Here is a 20,235-nt window from a genome sequence, read left to right as displayed (position 1 = left end):
GCGAGTGTATGTGCTTTCTGTGCAGCTGGTGAGGACACACAGGTGCTCGTCTGTGACTTGTGCTCGTGGCCGAGCACCCAGCCAGCCTCTCCTGTGTCCCGGCACAGTGCCGGGCACAAGGCTTGTCAATAAACGTCCCATCGAATGGGCTGTGACTGTGTTCCAAGGGCAACACAGAAACTGACTCGGTCAGTCCAGACTCACAGGTACCGTTTGGTAAAGCCACGAAATACACTTAGTCATTTGTAGGGGAAATAGAAACTCACTTCCTGGGACGCCTGGGTGGCTCAGTCGGTCGAGCGTGACTCTTGATTTCAGCTCAGGTCATGATCACAGGGTCGTGGGGTCGAGCCCCATGTTGGGCTTGGAGCCTGCTTAAGATTCTCTCCCTCTGCCCCTCTTCCCTGCTCACTTGCTCTCTCTAAAATGAAGTAAAACTTGGGGCGCCTGGGTGGCTCAGTCAGTTTAGCGTCCGACTTCAGCTCAGGTCGGGATCTCACAGCTCATGGGTTCGAGCCCTGCATTGGGCTCTGTGCTGACAGCTCAGAGCCTGGAGCCTGCTTTGGATTCTGGGTCTCCCTCTCTGCCCTTCCCCCACTCATGCGCTCTCTCTCTGTCTCTCTCTCTCTCTCAAATAAACATTAAAAAAATTTTAGTGAAATAAAATTAAAAAAAAAAAAAAACCTCACTTCCCTGTAGACCAGCCACCCTTGGGAGTTGGGCGGACAGACGCTTCCCTATCGCCGCTGACACATGTGACCGTGCAGTGACCTGCTGTGACAGTGTGTCCATCTCCACTGCTGTGTGACTGCTCACCCACTCCATTCCTGGGGCTTGGTGGCAGCCCCCCCGCCCAGGCCTCACCGGACATCCCGCGGGGCCTGCCTGGCCACCCTCATTCTAACCCAGAAGCCAAGGTTTGGGCGGCCGGCGGGGGTCACCGCTGTGGGCAGGTCCCAGAGGCAGCCCCCTGGAGCTCATCAGGCACTCCCTGAGGCTTGGCCACTGTCCCAGGCTGGGCAGCGGGGACTGAGCGCCACCCCACTGGCGTGCCTCACCTCCGTCACCCACTCTGTCGCCCACCCGTCCTCCCCTTTTTCTCTTAAGGCCCAATCATCCGTGATTGAACGAGATCTTGGCGTTAAGTCCCTATTAGGTGCCGGGCCTAGGAGAGGGGCGTGGCAGGGACCAAAGCAAACACGAAACCACTCCCTAGTTATTTGATGACAGCATGTGTGCTACGAAGGAGCAGCACAGGAGCCACGAGAACGCGCGACAGGGAGTTCTGACCCAGGCTGGGGTCTGGGGAAGATTCCCCGGAGGAAGTGACCTTTGAGCAGGGAACCCGCGGGAGAAGAGGGGCCGGAGCATCCAGGGCACGGAGTGAGAGCGCGGGGACAGGGCACGTTCCAGGCACTAAAAGAGGCCAGAGGGACTGAGGGACAGAGATGGCCAAGGGCAGAGTAGTTCCAGATGGGGCTGGGGGGCCGGCGGGGCAGCTCACACAGGCCTCTAGCCTACGGCTCACCGCCTCACGTCAGACCACCGTTTACCCACAGGTCTGAGTCCTGTCAAAACGCCAGTGACCTCGTGCGCCCCTCTGCAGAGGCCGCCGCCCCGCCCACCCTGGCCTTTTGTCACAGAGGAGGAACGCTGGCAACCCACGGACCTCTCGACCTTCTCAGGGGGATCGGGCCCTCTGGGAGGCACAATGAAAACGTGCCCCAGGCTCTCCCTTCCCAGACTCTGGTTCGGCAGGTCCCAGGAGGAACCCACCAGTGTGGATTTGGGGAACTGACACACGATTTGAGAAACAGTGTCTTTTTTTTTTAAGCTTTTTATGTTTTTTAATGTTTTTAAAGAGGAAAAAGGGGCACATGATTTAAACAAACAAACATCGGAACCATATGCGACGCAAAACAGTGAAGAGAAGGCTCCCTCCCGTCCTGATCCCCAGCCAACCCCTTCCTCGTTCCCAGAGGAATCACTATGGCCCATTCCTTGGTTATTCTTCCGAAGATGCTGTTCAGACTCAGTCACACCTGTCTGAGTGGAATACATATTTTGCACTGTTTTGAACGGACAGCAGCATACCGTGAGCCCTTTTCTACACCTGCCTTTTTCCCTGGTGGTGAGGCGGGGAGAGCATTCCTTTCTGCAGCGATACATATAGATCTTCCTCATTCTTTTTTTTTTTTTTTAATGTTTATTTATTTTCAAGACACAGAGGGAGACAGAGCAGGAGTGGGGGAGGGGCAGAGAGAGAGGGAGACACAGAATCCGAAGCAGGCTCCAGGCTCCGAGCTGTCGGCACAGAGCCCGACGGAGGGGTTCGAACCCACAGAGTGCGAGATCATGACCCGAGCCGAAGTCAGACGCTGAACCGACTGAGCCACCCACCCAGGCGCCCCAGGACAACTTCTTAAAAGCAGACTTGCTGGGTCAAAGAAGGTGAGCGTCTTTTGGATTCTACCAACCAAGCAGGTGAGAGACATGGTATCATCTGAGTTTTAATTTGCATTTGTTTGATGATGACTGAGGATAAAACCCAATTTATTGGGACACTTCATTTTTAATGTACCCTCAGGGCTCTTCTATACTAAAAAAATAGAGCCTTGGTCATATATCTTGTAAATATTTTTCCCGATTTGTCATTATCTTTTGAATTTGTTTCTAGGGTTTGTTTGTTGTTGTTGTTGTTGTTGTTGTTGTTTTGGCGGGGGGGATTTTTTTTTTTTTTTTACTAAGGTAAAATTCATATAACATAAAATTAACCATTGTAAAGTATACAGTTCGGTGGCATTTAGTGCACTCACAATGTTGTGCGGTCATTGCCTCTAGTTTCAAAGTATTTTGTTTCTGATATTTTATTTTTATTTGAGTGAGAGAGAGAGAGAGAGAGAGAGAGAGCAAGCAGGGGAGAGGGGCAGAGGCAGAGAGAATCCACACTCAGCGCGGAGCCCGACACGGGGCTCAATCCCAGGCCCCTGGGATCGTGACCTGAGCCCAGATCAAGAGCCGGATGCTCAACCAACTGAGCCACCCAGGTACCCCTGCTTCTGACATTTTTAATAATTCACTTCTTAATGGCTTCTTGGGTTTTTTTGTCGCAAAGCTCTTGGCCCTTCTGCTCCCCTGCAACTGGAGCTTTTCTTTCCAGGTTGAACTTGGAGCCCACGATACCAACCGGATCTCATCAGCACCCTCAGCCTCTTTCAAACACCTGCTCTCAACACCCGCCGCCACCCAGCCCCCGGCTCTGTCCACCCACCACCCTGAGCGCCCCGCTCCAACACAGGGCCAGGGAGCGCTGCCAGAGAAAAATCACACAACCACACGCATTCATTCATTCACTCATTCATTCAACAAACGCTTTTTAACACATGCTACGTACCAACACTGCGGGGCACTGGGTACACATTTGGGGCCACTGCCAGTTTATGGTCTCTAACCTCGGCCGGGCCCTCAATTCCTGATGACCCTTCACCCCTCTCCGTGTTCCTGGTCACCTCCCTCTCGGGCTCGAGTCCCACTCACTACATTCCAAACCTTCCTCACGCTCATAGCGAACAACCTTCGGTTGTTCACGGAGATGAGGCTAACGGGGACGAATGATTTCAATTTCCCGCCTCCTCCCCATGAACACGGACATCGATCCCGCTTCTCTGTACAGCCGAGGTCAAGCTGCCTTCTCCCGTCCAAAGCTCACCCCTCCCCCTGTGCTCAGATCTCTCCCCTCCCAAGTCCTCTGAGACCCTGATTCATCAAACCACACCCCCCCCAACTTCAACCGCTGCCCCTCTCTACTGGTTCTTCCTCCAAGGTCCGTAAACCCTCGCAAGTCGCTTCTATTCAAGGGAGGAAGGACACCGGAGAAAAGACACTCTTCCACACGAAGCAAATCCCTAGTCATTTCCTCCTTACCATCTCACTGTTACTGCGCTGTTATGTGCCAAGTTATATGTGCACACAGCTTAGGAAGTCGGGTGCAACAAGGCCTATACCCCTTCCCTCTCCGGCTCCTTTCTCCTCACGGGCAACCGCTTGCACCCCCTTCGGATGTTTCTTTCGGTATTCACCTCCAGATCTCCAAACAATGTGCTTCCGTTGCTACTTCTTGATTTGTAAGCATCCCCTACCGGCGTCCCAGCACACGAGGTGAAGACTGAGCTCCCGTCTGCCCCTCCCCCCCGCCGGGGAACCCTCGCCATCCTGCCCGGGCATCCCATACTCGGGGGGGTGGTTGGGTCAATACTCAATATTTCCGTTGTTATGCTCACACATCCGTCATCTACAGTTGTCACGCGCGGGATATCGATGATCTCTCTCTTCTTGTTTCCCCTGAATAACTATCATTTCAAGCATCTGCTTTTTCTCTGAATTCACCACTAAGGCTGCCCTGTACTCTCCCCCCAAAAGTCCATATATCCTCTCAGGACGTGCAAAACAAAACAGACGCTTGTCTCTTCCCCCTCCATGAAGACAGCCTTCCAGAAGCCTCCTTCACCTGCTCCGGGCTGAGCGGGCCATTCTCCATGCCTGTCACCCCGGACTTCCCCTCAGCTGGTGTTCCTGTTTGCGCCTCTCCAGTGTTGAAGGCCTTCCCCACGACCTGGATCCCGTGTCTTCCTCTTCCACGTCTTCTTCTAAATACCTCCTGAGAAAGGGAACTGGGTAGACAACTTTGAGACCTTAAGGTCTTTATTCCATCTTCGTTCTGGCTGTTGTGAGGCCCACGACTCCCCTAACATGTTCGAGAACGGTAGCTGGCCACCTGGGGAAGGACTGGATTTCCTAGCATCCAGGAGCCGGGTGAGGCCGTCTGACTGTCTTCTTCAGTGGAATGTGAGTAGAAATGATCCGGGCTACTTCCTAGTCAGACCTCGGAGCCAGGTGCACCCCCCTCCCCACTTCTCCTTGCCCCTCGCTGCCGGCTACGACCCAGGGACATCAGCAGCCCAGTTGTGACAGGGCAGATGGCGATGCCCCAGAGCAGCAGGGCTCCTCGGACGTCACTGTGCACACACATCCCCTGAGCACCTTCAAACACAGATACTGATTCTGAAGTTCTGTGGTTGGGGAGGGGCGGGGGGAGGGTGCCCGGACGGCTCAGTCAGTTGAGTGTCCAACTCTTGGTTTTGACTCAAGTCATGATTTCACGGTTTGTGGGTTCGAGCCCCGCCTCGGGCTCTGTGCTGGTGATGCAGAGCCTGCTTGGGATTCTCTCTCTCTCCCTGTCTCCCTCTCAAAATAAGTAAATAAACTTACCAAAAAAAAAAAAAAAAAATGGGGGGGGGGGCGCCTGGGTGGCTCAGTCGGTTGAGCATCTCACTTTGGCTCAGGTGATGATCTCACGGTCCATGAGTTCAAGCCCCACGTCAGGCTCTGTGCTGACAGCTTGGAGCCTGGAGCCTGCTTCGGATTCTGTGCTCCCTCTCTCTCTGCCCCTCCCCTGCTCGCACTGTCTCTCAAAACAAAACAAAACAAAACAAAACAAAACAAAACTCTGTGGTTGGGCCTGAGATCTGCATTCCTAACAACACCATCAGCACTGCTGGCCTGCAGACCACACTGTGGGATACACAGTGGCAGAGTTGCAGGGCTGGCCTTGATCTTCGGATGATCCGTGGAGTGTGCTGAACTACCCATGCCTGGACCGTTCTCTGGGGAAAAAGGAAGTTCTGTTTTGTTGTGTCATTGCATTCTTAGCCTCTATCCTAGCGCAGCTGGAGGACAGAATCCCAGATCGGAACAGCTCAGTACATAAACCTTCACTTATTTTCACTTTCCTTGTTTTATTTTTTTTTTTAAGTTTTTTTTTTACACTTGTCCATTTAAGTAATCTCTACACCCAACATGGGGCTCAAACTCTCTACCCAGAGATCAAGAGTCGTGCACTCTTCCAAATGAGCCAGGCAGGCGCCCCTGATCTTGTTTTTCAATACAACTGTGCCCTGGGCACCTTCCAGAACCAAAGACCCTCTGTTTCCATCTTCAACAAAGAAACCTCCAGTAACGGGATGGGGCTGAGTAGCTGCAGAGATGTATGCAGTAAGGAAAAGACTGGGCACGAGGTGGGGGTGGGGGTCCTAACTACCTCAAATAACCCGCTTCACTTTAGTATCACCTCTACCCCAGTTGTGCATGATGATACCATTAATTTAAGAGTGAATCAAGTTGCAGGGCGCCTGGATGGCTCAGTCGGTAAAGCGTCTGACTTCTGCTCAGGTCATGATCTCGCGGTTCATGAGTTCCAGCCCCGTGTCAGGCCCTGTGCTGACAGCTCAGAGCCCACTTTGGATCCTCTGTCCCCCCCCCCCCACCTCTGCCCCTCCCCTGCTCATGCTCGCTCTCTCTCTCTCTCCCTCTCAAAAAAATAAACATTGGGGTGCCTGGATGGCTCGGTCGGTTAAGCGTCCGACTTCTGCTCAAGTCATGATCTCAAGGTTCCTGTGCGTGGGGCTCTGCGCTGACATCTCAGAGCCTGGAGCCTGCTTCAGATTCTGTGTCTCCCTCTCTCTCTCTCTCTGCCCCTCCCCAACTCGCACTCTGTCTCTCTCTCAAAAACAAACATTAAAAAATTTACTAAAAAGAGTGAATCAAGTTGCTGTAGGGTTTTCTTTACTGCCGGCTTAATTACCACTTCACTACTAAATCGGTTACCACTGATGCTCTGTTTTCCAGCTTCTATCTAAAGTTTTGCAATTAGTTCCCCTCTCTCTTTGACCCCTTAATACGATCCTCCTTGTTATTTCCTTAGGATTTTAAAAAGGGGCGGAGTTGAATGCCGGATCCCCGAGTTGATCTGAAAGTCTCCATTTGCTAACCCCGTGTGAACTAGCTTCATTCTCAACCTTCCATAGGCCGTCGAGGTGCATCTTTCCAAAAAAGGTAAACCTGGTCATAATCCACTTCTCGGAGATCCTTTAAGGGCTCTCAAGTGCTTTCAGAACAAAGTCCAAATTACTCAGCCTGCAAGCCGCCTTCTCCTGATCCGGCTCGCACTTCAGTCTGGCCGCTGCCACACTCCACTCACTGGGGCCGGGCCGAACGCCTTGCTGTACTCGGGCTGGGCCGGGCAGGCCCCTTCTCAGCACCATGCACCTGCCGCGCTGATCCCCTTTTCCATCCAACCTCCCGGTCACCGGGTTAATTAACCCCTAAGACCCGATTCTGGCAAGGCTGCGTCCCCAAATCCTCGCTCTGTGCTCCCGAAGGTGCACCCTGAGCGTGCCTCTCGGCAAACATCGACCTCACTGTCACGTGGGGCTCCATCCCCTTCACCTCCGGACCCCCAGACCCCACCGCGTAATAGGGAAGCGGAAAGGGGGAAAGGCTGAGATTGCCAAGCCTGTGCTTCGGTGGGGCTGCAGCCCAGGAGGAAGCGCTAGGACGAACAACGCAACACTCACCAAGTCAGGCTCTGCCCCGGCCTCGCCGGACGCCGACGGAGCCCACGGCCGTCCAGTCCGGAGGGACACCCCAGAGCTGCCGCCATCGCCACCCGGCACCAGCAGACGCGCGATAAATTCTCATAGAAGAAATCAAATAGATACCCCAGGGCAGTGTCGCGAAAGCGGACAGGTCTGAATGACCTCAGTCCAAGGAATGAAATGTTTCACCACCGCCTCTTACCACAGGTGGTCGCGAGGTGGCGGCGGCGGCGCAGACCGGGGCGTGCGCACGGCGCCCTGGGAGTTGTAGTTCACCGGGTGACTACCCCCCCGCCCCAGCAAGGCGAGGCTGCGCTGAGCATCCTGGGAATTGTAGTCTCAGCTAGAGAGCGACCTGCGCAGGCGCAAGCTGACAGCCACTTCCGGGCTCGAGCGTCGAGTTTCGCCGAAGAAGAAAACCCCGCGGAGGAGTCCCGGAGTGACCATGGCGACCTACAGCCTGGCGAACGAGAGGCTGCGGGCCCTGGAAGACATCGAGCGGGAAATCGGCGCCATCCTCCAGAATGCAGGTTCGGGACGCGACGGCGGTACTTGCGCCGCCCGCCGCCAGGCAGTGGGGACGGGAGGGAGCCCGAGTGCTCGCGCTGCGGGGCGGGTCCCGGGGCGGGTCCCGGGGCGGGGCAGCACCCGGCCAGCCCCGCCCTCTCTCCGCCCCGCAGGTACCGTGATCCTGGAATTGTCCAAGGAGAAAAGCAACGAGCGGCTCTTGGACCGGCAGGCGGCGGCCTTCACGGCGTCGGTGCAACACGTGGAAGCGGAGCTGTCGGCTCAGATCCGCTACCTCACCCAGGTGTGTGTGCTGGGAGGTCCTGCGCGCCCGCCTGGCCCTCCGCCTAAGCGTTAGCCTTCGGGGATCGTTGACCTTTGGAGCCAGACGGGACTTGGCCGTCCACACTGGCACCACCCACGACCCAGCCGGATGACCCTTGGCAGAACCTCCCCTCTCCAGGGCTGGCTTCTCCTTCTAAAAAGAAAGTCCTGAAGGCAGGCCCGCCTGCCTCACTGCTCTGCATCACATGAGCTACTGGGACAGGGAATTCCCAAGGACTTGTAAACAATGCCAAACCCACAGGACTTTGCACTTAGAAACTTGACCTGACCTCGTGGGTTTGAAGTGGTTACGTGGAGAAAAGGGACAGGGTCGAGAGGGTTCTGAAGTCATTACAACAGCAACAACCATTTGCTAAGATTTTGCAGCATGCCAGGCGCTGCATTATCTATTCCTACAACAGCTCTAGGAAGTAGTTGTTGTTACCCACATTTTACAGATGAGGTTAAAAGAAGTTAAGTGATTTACCTGAGGTCACCCAGCCACCGCCCATGTGCCATAATGGATTCACACTCAAGGAAGAAAATGATACAGGAGACCGGATGCTTGGGTGGGGAGATGGGGAAGGGAAGGGGTGCTTCACCGATCAATGTGAATGTCCCCTAGGTGGCCACGGGGCAGCCCCATGAGGGTTCCAGCTACTCTTCGAGGAAGGACTGTCAGATGGCCCTGAAGCGAGTGGACTACGCTCGCCTCAAGCTCAGTGATGTGGCCCGAACCTGTGAGCAGATGCTGGAAAACTAGGCCAAGCAGGTGGAGTGAGAGCTCGGAGGAGGACCCGGGACAGGGCCTGTCTGCACCCGGGACAGAACCCAGACACCTGTGCAATGGGTAGTGTGGGCCGCCACATACACGCCCTGCTGGCCAGAGGATATGGGGACAAAGGGACTGAAAGTGGGGGGTGGAGAAACTTGGCAGACCAAGCCTGCCACAACCCTGCCCTGGTTCCTGCTCCTGCCCTCCATGAAAGTGCTGGCGAGCTCAGACAGACGGAGATTCAGACACCAAACCCACTTCCTCCAACACTGTGTGACCCTGTCGCAGGCCTCTGCAGACGGGACCAATGAAGACACGTTCTTCATTGAAAGAAGCAAAAACAAGAACTAGGGGTTTTAATAATAAAAACAGTATCAAGAAAAGCAAGGAGCCCAGACTCTCACTGGAACATACGTGGGTGATACAGGGATTGGGGGAAATGAAACCAAACTGCGTGGGCCCCCCCCCCCCCCCCCCCCCCGCCGGGGAGCAGGGGTGGGAAAGCCCAGGCCCGCACTGTGGGAGAGGAAGCAGGAGGGAGGAACAGCTGGTGTGTGAAGAGAGACGGTGGCAAGTGGGGAGACCCTCAGCGGAGAAGTTGAAGCCAAGAACTGCGGTGAGGGAGCAAGGGGTTGAAGGCCATGTTTGCAGAAGGAAGAGTCAGTAATTATAAAAATAATCTTTAGTAATTAAAAACATACATGAAGACTTTATCCAAGAGATCACATTAGAAGATGGATTTTACAGGCTTGTGTAGAAAAAAATAGGAAGGGTCCACAAGAGGGCAGTGCTTGGTTACTTGCACACGAACCAGAAAACAGCTAGAGTGCCTACCAGGCGCCAGAGATCATTCTAATGTATCAATTCAATGCACAGGGGGCTGAATACGTCACAATGGCTGCCCTCGGAGATTTCCATTCTTAGCTCAAGCGTTGGAGTCTGATGCCAAAGGTGTGTAATGGAGCTGTAGATCTGGAAAAGATAAGGAGATTTCGAGATGAGCTCTGAGATCAAGAGAAGTTTAGGGGACGGGGCGCCTGGGTGGCGCAGTCGGTTAAGCGTCCGACTTCAGCCAGGTCACGATCTCACGGTCCATGAGTTCGAGCCCCGCGTCAGGCTCTGGGCTGATGGCTCAGAGCCTGGAGCCTGTTTCTGATTCTGTGTCTCCCTCTCTCTCTGCCCCTCCCCCGTTCATGCTATGTCTCTCTCTGTCCCAAAAATAAATAAAAAACGTTGAAAAAAAAAAAAAAAATTTAAAAGAGAAGTTTAGGGGAATAGCTTGACCTGGGGAGTTAGAGCCCAAAACATTAGCCATACGACCTAGTAACACAACAGGTGCTCAGTAAAGATCTGTGAATTAAATGAATGGCTCCCACGTTCTGCTGTCTTCCTGATCTTGCTCCAAACCCGGCCTGTTTTTTGTCTTAATTTTTTTTTTAATGTTTTTATTTATTTTTGAAGGAGAAAGAGACAGCACGAGTGAGAGAGGAGCAGAGAGCGAGGGAGACACAGAATCCAAAGCAAGCTGTCTGCACAGAGCCCGACGCGGGCTCGAACTCACAGACTGCGAGATCATGACCTGAGCCGAAGTCGGATGCCTGACCGGCTGAGCCACCCAGGCGCCCCAACCCTGCCTCATCTCCCTCTCTAGTCTATAGTCTCTAGCTGACTCTTCTCTCATTGCCTATGATCCACAGTGTAGACAGCCTTCAGAACTGACTGCCTGGGGCAGGTTTCCAGCCAACTAGGAGCTACCAGGGGCAGGATCCCTGCCCAGGAGGCTCTGGGTCCCCAGGAGAGGGGCCTAGAGGCCCAGCTTACCTGGAGGGTGCTGCCGGCACTGCTCCCTCCTCCTCTGGCACAGGATGTACAAGAGGACAACGGTGAGAGCGAGGGTGATGGCCAGGAGGGATACCACAGGGATCGTAGCTGATGTCCCAGATGTAGGTCCCACATTGTCTTCCAACTGCTTCTGCTTCTCCCCAGCCTCAGGCCCAGCCCCGAACCCGTGGCCCACAGTGGGTGTAGCAGTTTCGTTGACGTGGGTGAGCTTTTCATCCGAGGATGGTGCTCCTGCTGGAAGCGTGGGTGCCTGGGTGGACCACACGGCAGGTGGCAGGTGCGTCTGGGCAGGGGAGCCCAGGTCTAAAGGGGCCGTTTCTGTGGGCTCAGGAACCTGGCTGCTGGGGGGAGGTGAGTGCTGCCGGGAGGCCGCGGTCCCAGCGTCCACATGTCCACACTCTGGAGAGGCAAGAAGTAAGGGATCAGGGCTCTGAGATGAGGGACAAGGTGACGACGCAGAGGGAAGCGTGGTTGATCAAGGAGAACATCAAGGTAACAGCAGAAGGCCAGAAGAGGAAGGCAGAGGCAGAAGGGAAAATGGGGGGCAAGGAAGTAAGCCGACCTCAACAGGGAACCACTGGAACAGGCATGCGCTCTGCACTGGGAGGTAGAGCGACCCCAGGGGTGGGGGTGGGGGGACCCTGGCTCTGCTACAAAGCAGTTGTGTGACCTGTCCCTTGCCTCTCAGCCTCTCTGGGACTCCTTTCTTTCAGTCGTAAAGCAGGGATAACGTTAGTACCGACAGCCGCAGTAGCTAGGAGGCTTAAACGCAATAATGTAGGTCTCTGGAGCCTAACGTACATGCTGAAATGATGTGACGTCGTGCCTGCAGCAGACTTGGAAATGCATCGGAAAATAAGGTGGGCCGATGGTGGACAGAAGGACGGACAGACGGATGGACACACACTAAGGCAAATATGGCTTCCATGTTGGAAACCTGATATTGTAAAATATAAGCTATATTTATGCGTACAAACTACACAAAATGCATAAAATATAAATATACAAAAGCCACACACCGTAGAACCCAGGCCATGGGTATCTGGATGCTCGCCATACAGTTCTTTCAACTTTTGTGTATATCTTTAAATTTCCTTAATAAAGTCACAGTGAATGATATTGGGGGAACTGGGACGGAAGGGGCTCTGGCCGGCACCAGAAACCATAGAAAAGTGAGGTGTCACAGGAGAGGAGCCAGGTAAAGAAGACTGTAAGGGGGAGGACGCAGCCCTGGAAACAGATCTCAGGGAGGAGGGGGGAAAGCTCGTACCTCTGAGATCAAAGCAGTTCATCAGTTCTTGAACCCATTGGTCTCTGCTGCCCCCACACACACTCCGGGCAGGTAGCTGGAACCTGCCGAGGAAAGGCGGGGTCTCACAAGCTGCACCCCTTCTCCCAACCCTTTCCTCATTCCAAAGATGTGAGGTCATCGCCAACAGCAAGTGAGGCCTTTTTCCCAGAACAGGAAATTCCCACGTATATAAGACAGGGAAAAACAAAGCTGTGGACAATGTGGAACAAACACAACCCAGAGAGGGGGCTCCCAGGGGTTCCAGTTTGGCCAGAGGGGGTCCTCGCGCCCCCCGGAGGCGCTGCGCTCCCCAGCGGTCAGTGAGATTACCGGATGTAGGAGTTACAGCGATGATAGACTTTCAGGTGCTTTCGGAGATGTGCCAGTAACTGACGCTTTGGAGGGGAGCCGGAAGAAATTGCTGTCCCGCAGTAACAGCTGCCAGTGACGCTGCCCTCGTTGCCATCGCCTGAGCGGGACAGGACAGAGGTAGTCGGCACAGGTTCCGGCCGGCGGGGCTCCCCCGGCTGCCACCGAAGCTCCAACCCACTGCTCCGTTGCAGCCTCTTCGCTAGATCCCGGGATCTGACCACCGGGCACAACCCAGCCATCACACCGCCAAACGCGTCCCTGATCGTCCCCCAGCCCAGGTGTCCCCCAGCCTGTCCCCAACCTCAGGCAGCTGGCCCCCTCACTGCCCCGACGGCCTGGGGACCCGGGCTCGGCACTTACTTACCCACCACAACCCTGCGGTCCTCGGCGCCCCCCTCCCCTCCCGTCCCGTTCCCGGACTCGGGGGTCTGGGCGCCACCCCGCTCCGGACGAACCTGGCCGAGGCAGCAGCTCCAGCAGGAGGAGGAGAGCGAGGGACCGGAGTCCCCAGGGCCGCCTCATGTCGGGGACCCGGCGGCACCGGAGCGCGGCGTCCAGAGAGTTCCTCCCGGTCCCGTGGGCGCGAGTCCGGGTCGGGGGGCTGCGCGAGCTGGCGGCGCCCTCCTGCCGCGCACGCACCGTCCGAACCGACAGCGCGGTCGGTACTGCGGGGACCGCGCGGACCGCGCCTCCCGCCGCGGGGAAAACCCCGGAGGCGGGGCCCCGCGCCCCCGCGCCCCCGCGCCCGCCGGGAACGCGCGCCGAAAGCAAAGGAAAAGCCGGCTGCGCGGGGGGCGGGAGGCCCGACGGGCTGACTCCGGCTGCCGTCCGCCCGCCCAGGTCAGGCCTCGAACGCCAGGACTCCGACCCGCTTTCGCTTCCCGGCGCGCCCGGGTCACATGCCGGTGATGCCGGCCGGGGAAGTCCGGGCGGGGGCCGCACACCGGCCGGGCCCCCTCGGCGCGCGCTCCCGACGCGCGGGGCGTGGCCACCGAGGGCGGGCTCGGGCGGCCCTGACGTCACACCCGCGCCCCCCACCCCACCCCCCAGCCAGCCCCGAGGTATTTACCTTCGAAAAGTGGTGGCGGCTGCAGGTACCGGAGGAGCGGAGCGGCCGGGAGGGGCTGGGTCCCCTGGGGCTCCCCGCCCAACCGATCCAAGCCGGAGGGATGCCCCGGCTCAGACGGATCCCAGAGTCTTGCCTCCTGCCCAAACCCTTCCCCTCGGGTTAGCCCTCCAAACCTACTCACCGCTCGAACCCCGGTCCTGAGGGTTTGAACCCCCAATACCCCAATACCGCCTCTCTCGTGACTACTCATCTTAAAGCCTCCTCGCCCCCTTCCAAGTCTGTTCCCCATTCCCACCCTGAGCCCCGAAAACTAGCCTCTGCTCCTAACATCCCTCCAATCCAGAGGTTCCCCTCGTAGGTGACCCTCAGACCCACCTCCTCCCCATCTTGTGACCCGGGCCCAAACTCCCCTCACCGTACATCCGTTCCTCTGCTCAGTCTGGGCCCAGGCCCCTGTGGCCCTGAAGACATGGAGTTTGTATCTGGATACCGGGATGAATTCCTTGATTTCGCTGCCCTCCTGTTTGGCTGGTTCCGAAAGTTTGCGACCGAGCGCAGGGCTGTGGGGGCCAGCCTTGAGGGCCGCTGGCGCCAGCTGGAGACGCAGATCAGAAGGCTGCCCCAGGACCCCGCCCTTTGGGTGCTGCATGTTCTGCCCAACCGTAATGTGGGCATCAGCCTGGGGCAAGGAGCAGAGCCAGGCCCTGGATCGGGCCTGGGGGCTGCCCAGTTCCTGGGAGATGAGTCCCCACTCCACCTGCGAGACCTAAGCCCCTATGTCAGTTTTGTCAGCCTGGAGGAAGGGGAGGAAGCAGAGGAGGAGGAGGAGGAAGAGAATGGAGAGGAGGAGGGTGCAGGCTTGGAGAAGGTAGATCCAGACAAAAATGGGGCCCCTGCCCCTACCAGCAGGGACTCCCCCCAGGAAGCAAACCCTCCAGGGAGGCCAGAGGAGCCTGAGCAAGAGGCAGGAGGTGGAGGAGGTGGCCAGGATTGCTGCCGAGAAGACAAGGCAGAGGACGAAGCAGTCCCTGAGAGGAGGAAGGGACGGAGAAGTGGTAAGACCCCAGGGTGGGGGCCTGGCCCTGCCCTGACCCCTCTCTGCACGCCCCCCCCCCCCACTTTGGAAGACCTCCTATACCTCTCAGAGCCTGGCCAGGAGTCACTGACGGTGGCCTGCAGGCTGATGTCGCCCGAAAAGGTGTTTTCATTGACCCACAATGTTTTTTGGTTTTTGGTTTGTTTGTTGTTTTTTTTTAAATTTGAGTCAACATTTATACATCGAAATTAAAAGCCAAACAAACTCAAGAAACACTTAAAGTTGCAACAGCAGGCCTGCATTTCTGCCTGTGCGGCAGTTGGCCCCTGCAGATGAGTCACGTCCTCTCTCCCTGGTCCCTCCTGTTCATTTTGTTGACTTGCCCAGCCCCCCTAGGCCTGATGTTCACACCCCTGACTTTCCCCTTCTTCCCCAGAGGCTGCCCCCCTGCACCCTTCCTGCCTCTTACTGGTAACAGACGAACACGGCACCATCTTGGGCATTGACCTACTAATGGATGGAGCCCAGGGCAGTGCAGGCAAGGGCTCAGGGCCAGAGAACCTGGCCCCTCGGGCCTATGCTCTCCTCTGCCACAGCATGGCCTGCCCCATGGGCTCCGGAGACCCTCGAAAGCCCCGACAGCTGACTGTGGGAGATGCCCAGCTGCATCGGTACAGAAATCCAGTATCTGAGACCGAGGGGTGGGGGGAGCTAGGGGTCTGGACTCCTGAGCAACCCCGAGGCTGACTCCGTCTCCACCCCCACTCAGAGAGCTGGAGAGTCTGGTCCCGAGGCTGGGAGTGAAGTTAGCCAAGACGCCGATGCGGACATGGGGTCCCCGGCCAGGCTTCACGTTTGCCTCCCTTCGGGCTCGAACCTGCCACGTTTGTCACAGACATAGCTTTGAAGTGAAGCTGACACCTTGGTGAGCAGCCAGAAAGATGGGGTGACAGGGAGGAAGACCCCAACAGTCAGGCAAACAAGACAAAGCTGGCCGCTGGGGGGCCCGGGAGACAGAATGGGGGACAGGGAAGTAAAAGGAGGGAAAGAGCAGCTGTTGACAGCAGAATATACAGGAAAACAGACCAGGTGATATATGGGCAGCTGCAGGACGGACAGACAGCAGGCCGAGGGCCTCCAGAGATTAACGCCGGGTGTCCCCACCCCCCGTGCCCCCAGCCCCCAGTGTAGTGCGGTCTTGTACTGCGGAGAGTCTTGTCTCCGGGCCGACTGGCGGCGATGTCCGGATGACGTGAGCCACCGGCTTTGGTGCCCGAGGCTCGCGGCCTTCATGGAACGTGCCGGAGAACTGGCAACTCTGCCTTTTACCTACGCCACAGGTACCACGAGGAGATCAAGATGGGGTGGGAGGAACTGGGGCCGGGTGCCCGGCTACGGGGTCCTGGGGCTGACGGGTTAGTAGTGCTGGGGGCTGGATCCCAGAAACAGGGGCTGGGGACTAGACCCCTGGAGCTGAACACGGGGTCTGGGGCTGAGGCGTGTGTGCCCGGGTCCCTGAGAGAGCTCAGGGGATCCGGGCAGCCCAGCTCCACCCCTAACTGGTGACTTTACTTTTTAGACCCTCTGTTTCCCCATCTGCAATATAAGTATATTAACAAATGCTCAAGCCCGGAAAATCGTTCTAAGGATTCTGTGGTGTTCACACCTGCTATGCTGTAGACACTCAGAACCAGATTCAGACCCAGGGTCCTTAGGAGAAACGGAGCAGAGCTGTAGTCTGGGGTCCTGGCCACCAGGCCCTCAACCCCTCCCCTCCTCCTTCTGCAGAGGTGACCAGTGAAACCTTCAACAAGGAAGCCTTCCTGGCCTCACGGGGCCTCACTCGTGGCTACTGGACCCAGCTCAGCATGCTGATTCCAGGCCCTGGCACGCCCAGGCACCCCCGGGGCAGCACGCCATCCCTCAGCCTTCTTCTCAGTGGTTTGTGGGGTTCTCTTCAGGCACGGGCCCCTCAGCCTAGAGGGAAGGACGGGAGAGAAACAAGTTGTCCGGATCCCAGATGACGCCTCTGCATAAGCACCAGACTCCACCATCACCCCCAGGGCTATCGTAGACCTATCCCCAGTCCTCGGGGAAGTCACCCCTGCCCGCCCCTTCCAGGAGCCTCGCCCACAGGCCACTGTCCACGGCTCTTGCTTGCAGCTCCGGGGAATACAACTCCTTTGGAAGGAAGAGGGGGAAGGGCTCGACGGGGGTCTCTCTGACACCAGGATCATCTTCCTTCCTTCCTCTCAGGAGATCCCTACCAGCTTCTCCAGGGGGATGGGCCTGCCCTGATGCCTCCTGTGCCCCCAGATCCGCCCAGGAGCCTCTTTGGTGAGCTGGGGGGGGGGGCCTTAAGGGAGCCACAGATAGAGACAGAGACTGGAGGACGCAGTCTGGGTGGCGGAGAAAAAGGGGGCTGTTAGACTGGAGGGGCTGGGGTCCAGGCCTGGACCAGGTCCCTCAGTAACCCACTCTCCCCAGGCTCATGGCAGGATTACTACACGTGGAGGGGCCTCGGCTTGGACTCGCCCATGGCCGTGCTTCTCACCTACCCGCTGACTGTGTACTATGTCATCACCCACCTGGTGCCCCAGTCCTGTAAGGAGAGCCGAGCAGGGGGACAGAAGTGCAGGGGGCAGGGGGGCAGGGGGCTGGAGGGGGACGAGGGGAAGGGAGACCATCTTCTTAAGTGGCCAGCTTCTCCCCCAGTCCCTGAGCTCAACATCCAGAACAAGCAGTCACTGAAAATCCACGTGGTGGAGGCCGGGAAGGAGTTTGACCTGGTCATGGTGTTTTGGGTAAGTCCCTCCGGGACAGAAGGTTGGGTACGTGGAGGTGCGCGCAAGGTGAGCCCCTGATCTGTCTTCTCTGTCCTTCAGGAGCTCTTGGTCTTGCTCCCCCACGTGGCCCTAGAGCTGCAGTTTGTGGGCGACGGCCTGCCCCCCGAGAGTGACCAGCAGCATTTTACCCTGCAGAGGGTGAGGGCTGGTGGGCGGGTGGGGGTGGGGCCTGCTCTCCCCTGTCTTGCCTAAGGCAGCTTCCCAGTGCCCTAACGTCTAGCCCTTTCTCCACTCCGCTCCTGGCTCCCCAGGATGGCCCAGAAGTGTCTGTCCGTCCTGGTTCCGGGGTATCGGGGCGGCTCAGCTCCGGGACCAAGGAGAAGGGGGGCCGCAGGGACCTGCAGATCAAGGTGTCTGCACGACCCTACCACCTGCTCCAGGGGCCCAAACCTGACGTGGTTATCGGTAAGAGCCTGGGGTAGGCGTGTGGGGAGGCGGGAGAAGGCCACGGGCGACAGCATCTGCCCGCTCTCCCTCTATCTGCAGGGTTTAACTCCGGCTTCGGTCTCAAGGACACCTGGCTGAGCTCGCTGCCCCGGCTCCAGGTGGGGGATGGGGCAAAAGGGACCTGCTCTCTCCTCCTGCCCCGACCCCTCCTCCTTTTCCGAAAGCCTCTTCTTCCCACCATCCGCTCCGGACACGGGGCGCGCCCAGGGTCCTCCTGGCCCTGTCTGTCCGTCTGTCTGTCTGTGTGTCTGCCTGACTCGTGACCTGACTCTGCCGCTGGCGCCGGGGGAGGGATTGGCGTGCGGCGCCGCTGGGAGAGTCTGAGGCCCGCGCCCCGCCCCCACCCCTAGTCCCTCCGAGTGCCGGCCTTCTTCACCGAGAGCAGCGAGTACGGCTGTGTGATGGACGACCAGACCATGGCCGTGGCCACGGGAGGGGGCACCAGCCCCCCGAGGCCCAATCCCTTCCGCTCCCCTTTTCGCCTGCGAGCGGCCGACAACTGCATGCCCTGGTAACTGCCCGCGACCCCCGCGGGGTCCGCCGCCCTCCTCCCGGGACCCCCTGCTCGGCCCCCGGCCCCGCACCCGCGGGCTTCCGCCACTTGCACCTGCCGCCCCGCCCCGGGGGCGTGTTCCGTTATGGCCGCCCCGCCCCCCGCCCGGGCCGCCCCGCCCCTCCCTGACGGCGCCACGCCCCCTCAGGTACTGCAACGCCTTCATCTTCCACCTGGTCTACAAGCCCCCGCAGGGGGGCGGGGCCCGCCCGGCGCCGGGTCCCGCGCCCCAGGCCCCGCCCCCCGCCGCGCCCCCCGCCCCCGCCCGCAGACGCCGAGGGGAGAAGAAACCTGCGCGGGGGGCCCGCCGGCGCAGGTGAGGGCCCAGGTGTGGCCGCCCGGCCCCCCCCCCCCCCCCCCGCCCAACACGCCCCCGAAAGCAGATCGGAGCCGCGCACGGCCGGGGGGGAGGCGTTTGGCGGATCGCGCGGAGGTAAATAAAAGGGCTCGTTTGACACCACTGAGTCACGCGCCTTCCGGTTATACGCCCTGGACGGGGTCCTTAAACGCGCAGGAGAGGAAAGGATTTCGGGATGACTCATTTTCCTCCAGCTTCTTTCCGCCCCGCCATGGCTGTCGCCTCCCTTCCCCGTGGCTGCGACCCTCCTTGGCAAACTCCTGGTGTGGGGGGGGGGGGGGGGCGTAAGTCATTTCCAGGCCCCTGTAACCCTCGGGGACCTGCCCCAACGCAAGACCCGAGAAGGGGAAAGTGGCTTCTCACTAGCAGGCAGGGCAAAAGCATACAGGCTCCGAGGGGCGCACAGACCCCGTGGTTTAGAGGCAAAGAAGGGCCCCAGGCCACCCAACCCTGGGCCCTCCTCGTCCGGTCTCCACCTTCTCTCGTTCAGCATATCCACTGAAGGGCCAACTTCTGAGTCAGCCTGCCAAAGGCATTCAAGTTCACCTGTTCGTTCACCAGGCAGAGAATTCCCTCTACGGCATTAGTCCCCTGCTTCAATCCCCTTTCCTCCATTCTTAAAATCCCCGTGAGTGTGGGCTGGGCTTAGTGCCTCCGTGGCTAAGTACAGAAAGGGAAAAGTAACAGAAGCTTGGCACACACCACTTGCCCCCAGTGAGTAAGTCATGTTGACGTCATGTGCTCCCCGACTTGTTGCAATGAGGCCCCATCACCTTAGTGTTCTTCCTAAGAATCCCTGAGCTCTGTCTCATCCTGAGAAAACATCGGACGAATCCTGTGGGACAGTCTACAGAACGCATGACCACTCCTGCCAAAGTGTGAAAGTCACCAGAGAGGAGGAAAGACCAAGAAACTGACAGACTGGAAGAGACAGAGGAGACATGATGTCTAAAGATGACGTATCCCGGGTCAGATCCTGGGGCAAAGAAAGGACTTTGGTGGAAAAAACTGGGGAATCCAAATAAAATCTATATTTAGCTAACGGTATGGTGTCTGTGCTAATGTCTCAGTTTCCATAAACACACTGTGGTGGTTTAAGACATAACGTTAAAGGAAAATGGGTGAAGGGGTACAGGAACATTCTGTCTTTGTAGCTCACCTATAAATCTAAAAATTATTTCATTTTTTATAATGTTTTATTTATGTATTTTGAGAGAGAGAGAGACACACAAGGGAGGGGCAGCAGGGAGAGAGAGAGGGAGACAGAACTCCAAGTAGGCTCCAGGGAGCTGGTTCGCTGGCTGCATAAGGAAATGCAAATTAATAAGAAAAAGAAAGTGAAATACACAATCCCCTGGTTTGCATCTATAATAGCTAAAATG

The 20,235-nt window shown here is 57.5% G+C and overlaps 3 protein-coding genes across 3 annotated transcripts; 2 read left to right on the top strand and 1 right to left on the bottom strand.

Annotated features, from left to right (window-relative positions):
- The first annotated feature begins 7,763 nt into the window (after positions 1 to 7,763).
- MED11 (mediator complex subunit 11) lies at positions 7,764 to 9,595 on the top strand. Its single transcript, XM_060647554.3, has 3 exons — positions 7,764 to 7,963; positions 8,114 to 8,244; positions 8,890 to 9,595. Exons 1-3 carry the CDS (start codon positions 7,879 to 7,881, stop codon positions 9,025 to 9,027), a joined length of 354 nt encoding a protein of 117 aa, XP_060503537.1. The 5' UTR covers positions 7,764 to 7,878; the 3' UTR covers positions 9,028 to 9,595.
- A 111-nt stretch (positions 9,596 to 9,706) lies between these two features.
- On the bottom strand, positions 9,707 to 13,239 carry CXCL16 (C-X-C motif chemokine ligand 16). Its single transcript, XM_060647552.3, has 5 exons — positions 13,000 to 13,239; positions 12,503 to 12,641; positions 12,152 to 12,234; positions 10,861 to 11,280; positions 9,707 to 10,011 (listed from the first exon to the last, which is right to left on the bottom strand). The coding sequence occupies exons 1-5, from the start codon at positions 13,064 to 13,066 to the stop codon at positions 9,965 to 9,967; spliced, it is 756 nt and encodes a 251-aa protein (XP_060503535.3). The 5' UTR covers positions 13,067 to 13,239; the 3' UTR covers positions 9,707 to 9,964.
- Positions 13,240 to 13,597: 358 nt separating this feature from the next.
- On the top strand, positions 13,598 to 19,868 carry ZMYND15 (zinc finger MYND-type containing 15). Its single transcript, XM_060647547.3, has 13 exons — positions 13,598 to 14,668; positions 15,086 to 15,320; positions 15,419 to 15,574; positions 15,829 to 15,989; positions 16,438 to 16,590; positions 16,906 to 16,986; positions 17,137 to 17,253; positions 17,365 to 17,453; positions 17,535 to 17,633; positions 17,747 to 17,900; positions 17,982 to 18,040; positions 18,293 to 18,453; positions 18,644 to 19,868. Exons 1-13 carry the CDS (start codon positions 14,083 to 14,085, stop codon positions 18,813 to 18,815), a joined length of 2,223 nt encoding a protein of 740 aa, XP_060503530.1. The 5' UTR covers positions 13,598 to 14,082; the 3' UTR covers positions 18,816 to 19,868.
- Positions 19,869 to 20,235: the final 367 nt, after the last annotated feature.

Source organism: Panthera onca, chromosome E1, assembly GCF_046562875.1.
Source record: "Panthera onca isolate mPanOnc1 chromosome E1, mPanOnc1 haplotype 2, whole genome shotgun sequence".
NCBI lineage: Eukaryota > Metazoa > Chordata > Mammalia > Carnivora > Felidae > Panthera > Panthera onca.
This window is presented reverse-complemented; position numbering and strand designations above follow the sequence as displayed.

Coding starts and splice junctions, on each gene's coding strand:
- ZMYND15 (XM_060647547.3), top strand. CDS start 14,083: ATGGAGTTTGTATCTGGATACCGGGATGAATTCCTTGATTTCGCTGCC. Junction 15,990..16,437: donor GCCTTTTACCTACGCCACAG/GTACCACGAGGA, acceptor CTCCTTCTGCAG/AGGTGACCAGTGAAACCTTC. Junction 17,901..17,981: donor CAAACCTGACGTGGTTATCG/GTAAGAGCCTGG, acceptor CTCTATCTGCAG/GGTTTAACTCCGGCTTCGGT.
- CXCL16 (XM_060647552.3), bottom strand. CDS start 13,066: ATGAGGCGGCCCTGGGGACTCCGGTCCCTCGCTCTCCTCCTCCTGCTG. Junction 12,235..12,502: donor CGCTGTAACTCCTACATCCG/GTAATCTCACTG, acceptor TTTCCTCGGCAG/GTTCCAGCTACCTGCCCGGA. Junction 11,281..12,151: donor GAACTGCTTTGATCTCAGAG/GTACGAGCTTTC, acceptor TTGCCTCTCCAG/AGTGTGGACATGTGGACGCT.
- MED11 (XM_060647554.3), top strand. CDS start 7,879: ATGGCGACCTACAGCCTGGCGAACGAGAGGCTGCGGGCCCTGGAAGAC. Junction 7,964..8,113: donor CGCCATCCTCCAGAATGCAG/GTTCGGGACGCG, acceptor TCCGCCCCGCAG/GTACCGTGATCCTGGAATTG. Junction 8,245..8,889: donor AGATCCGCTACCTCACCCAG/GTGTGTGTGCTG, acceptor AATGTCCCCTAG/GTGGCCACGGGGCAGCCCCA.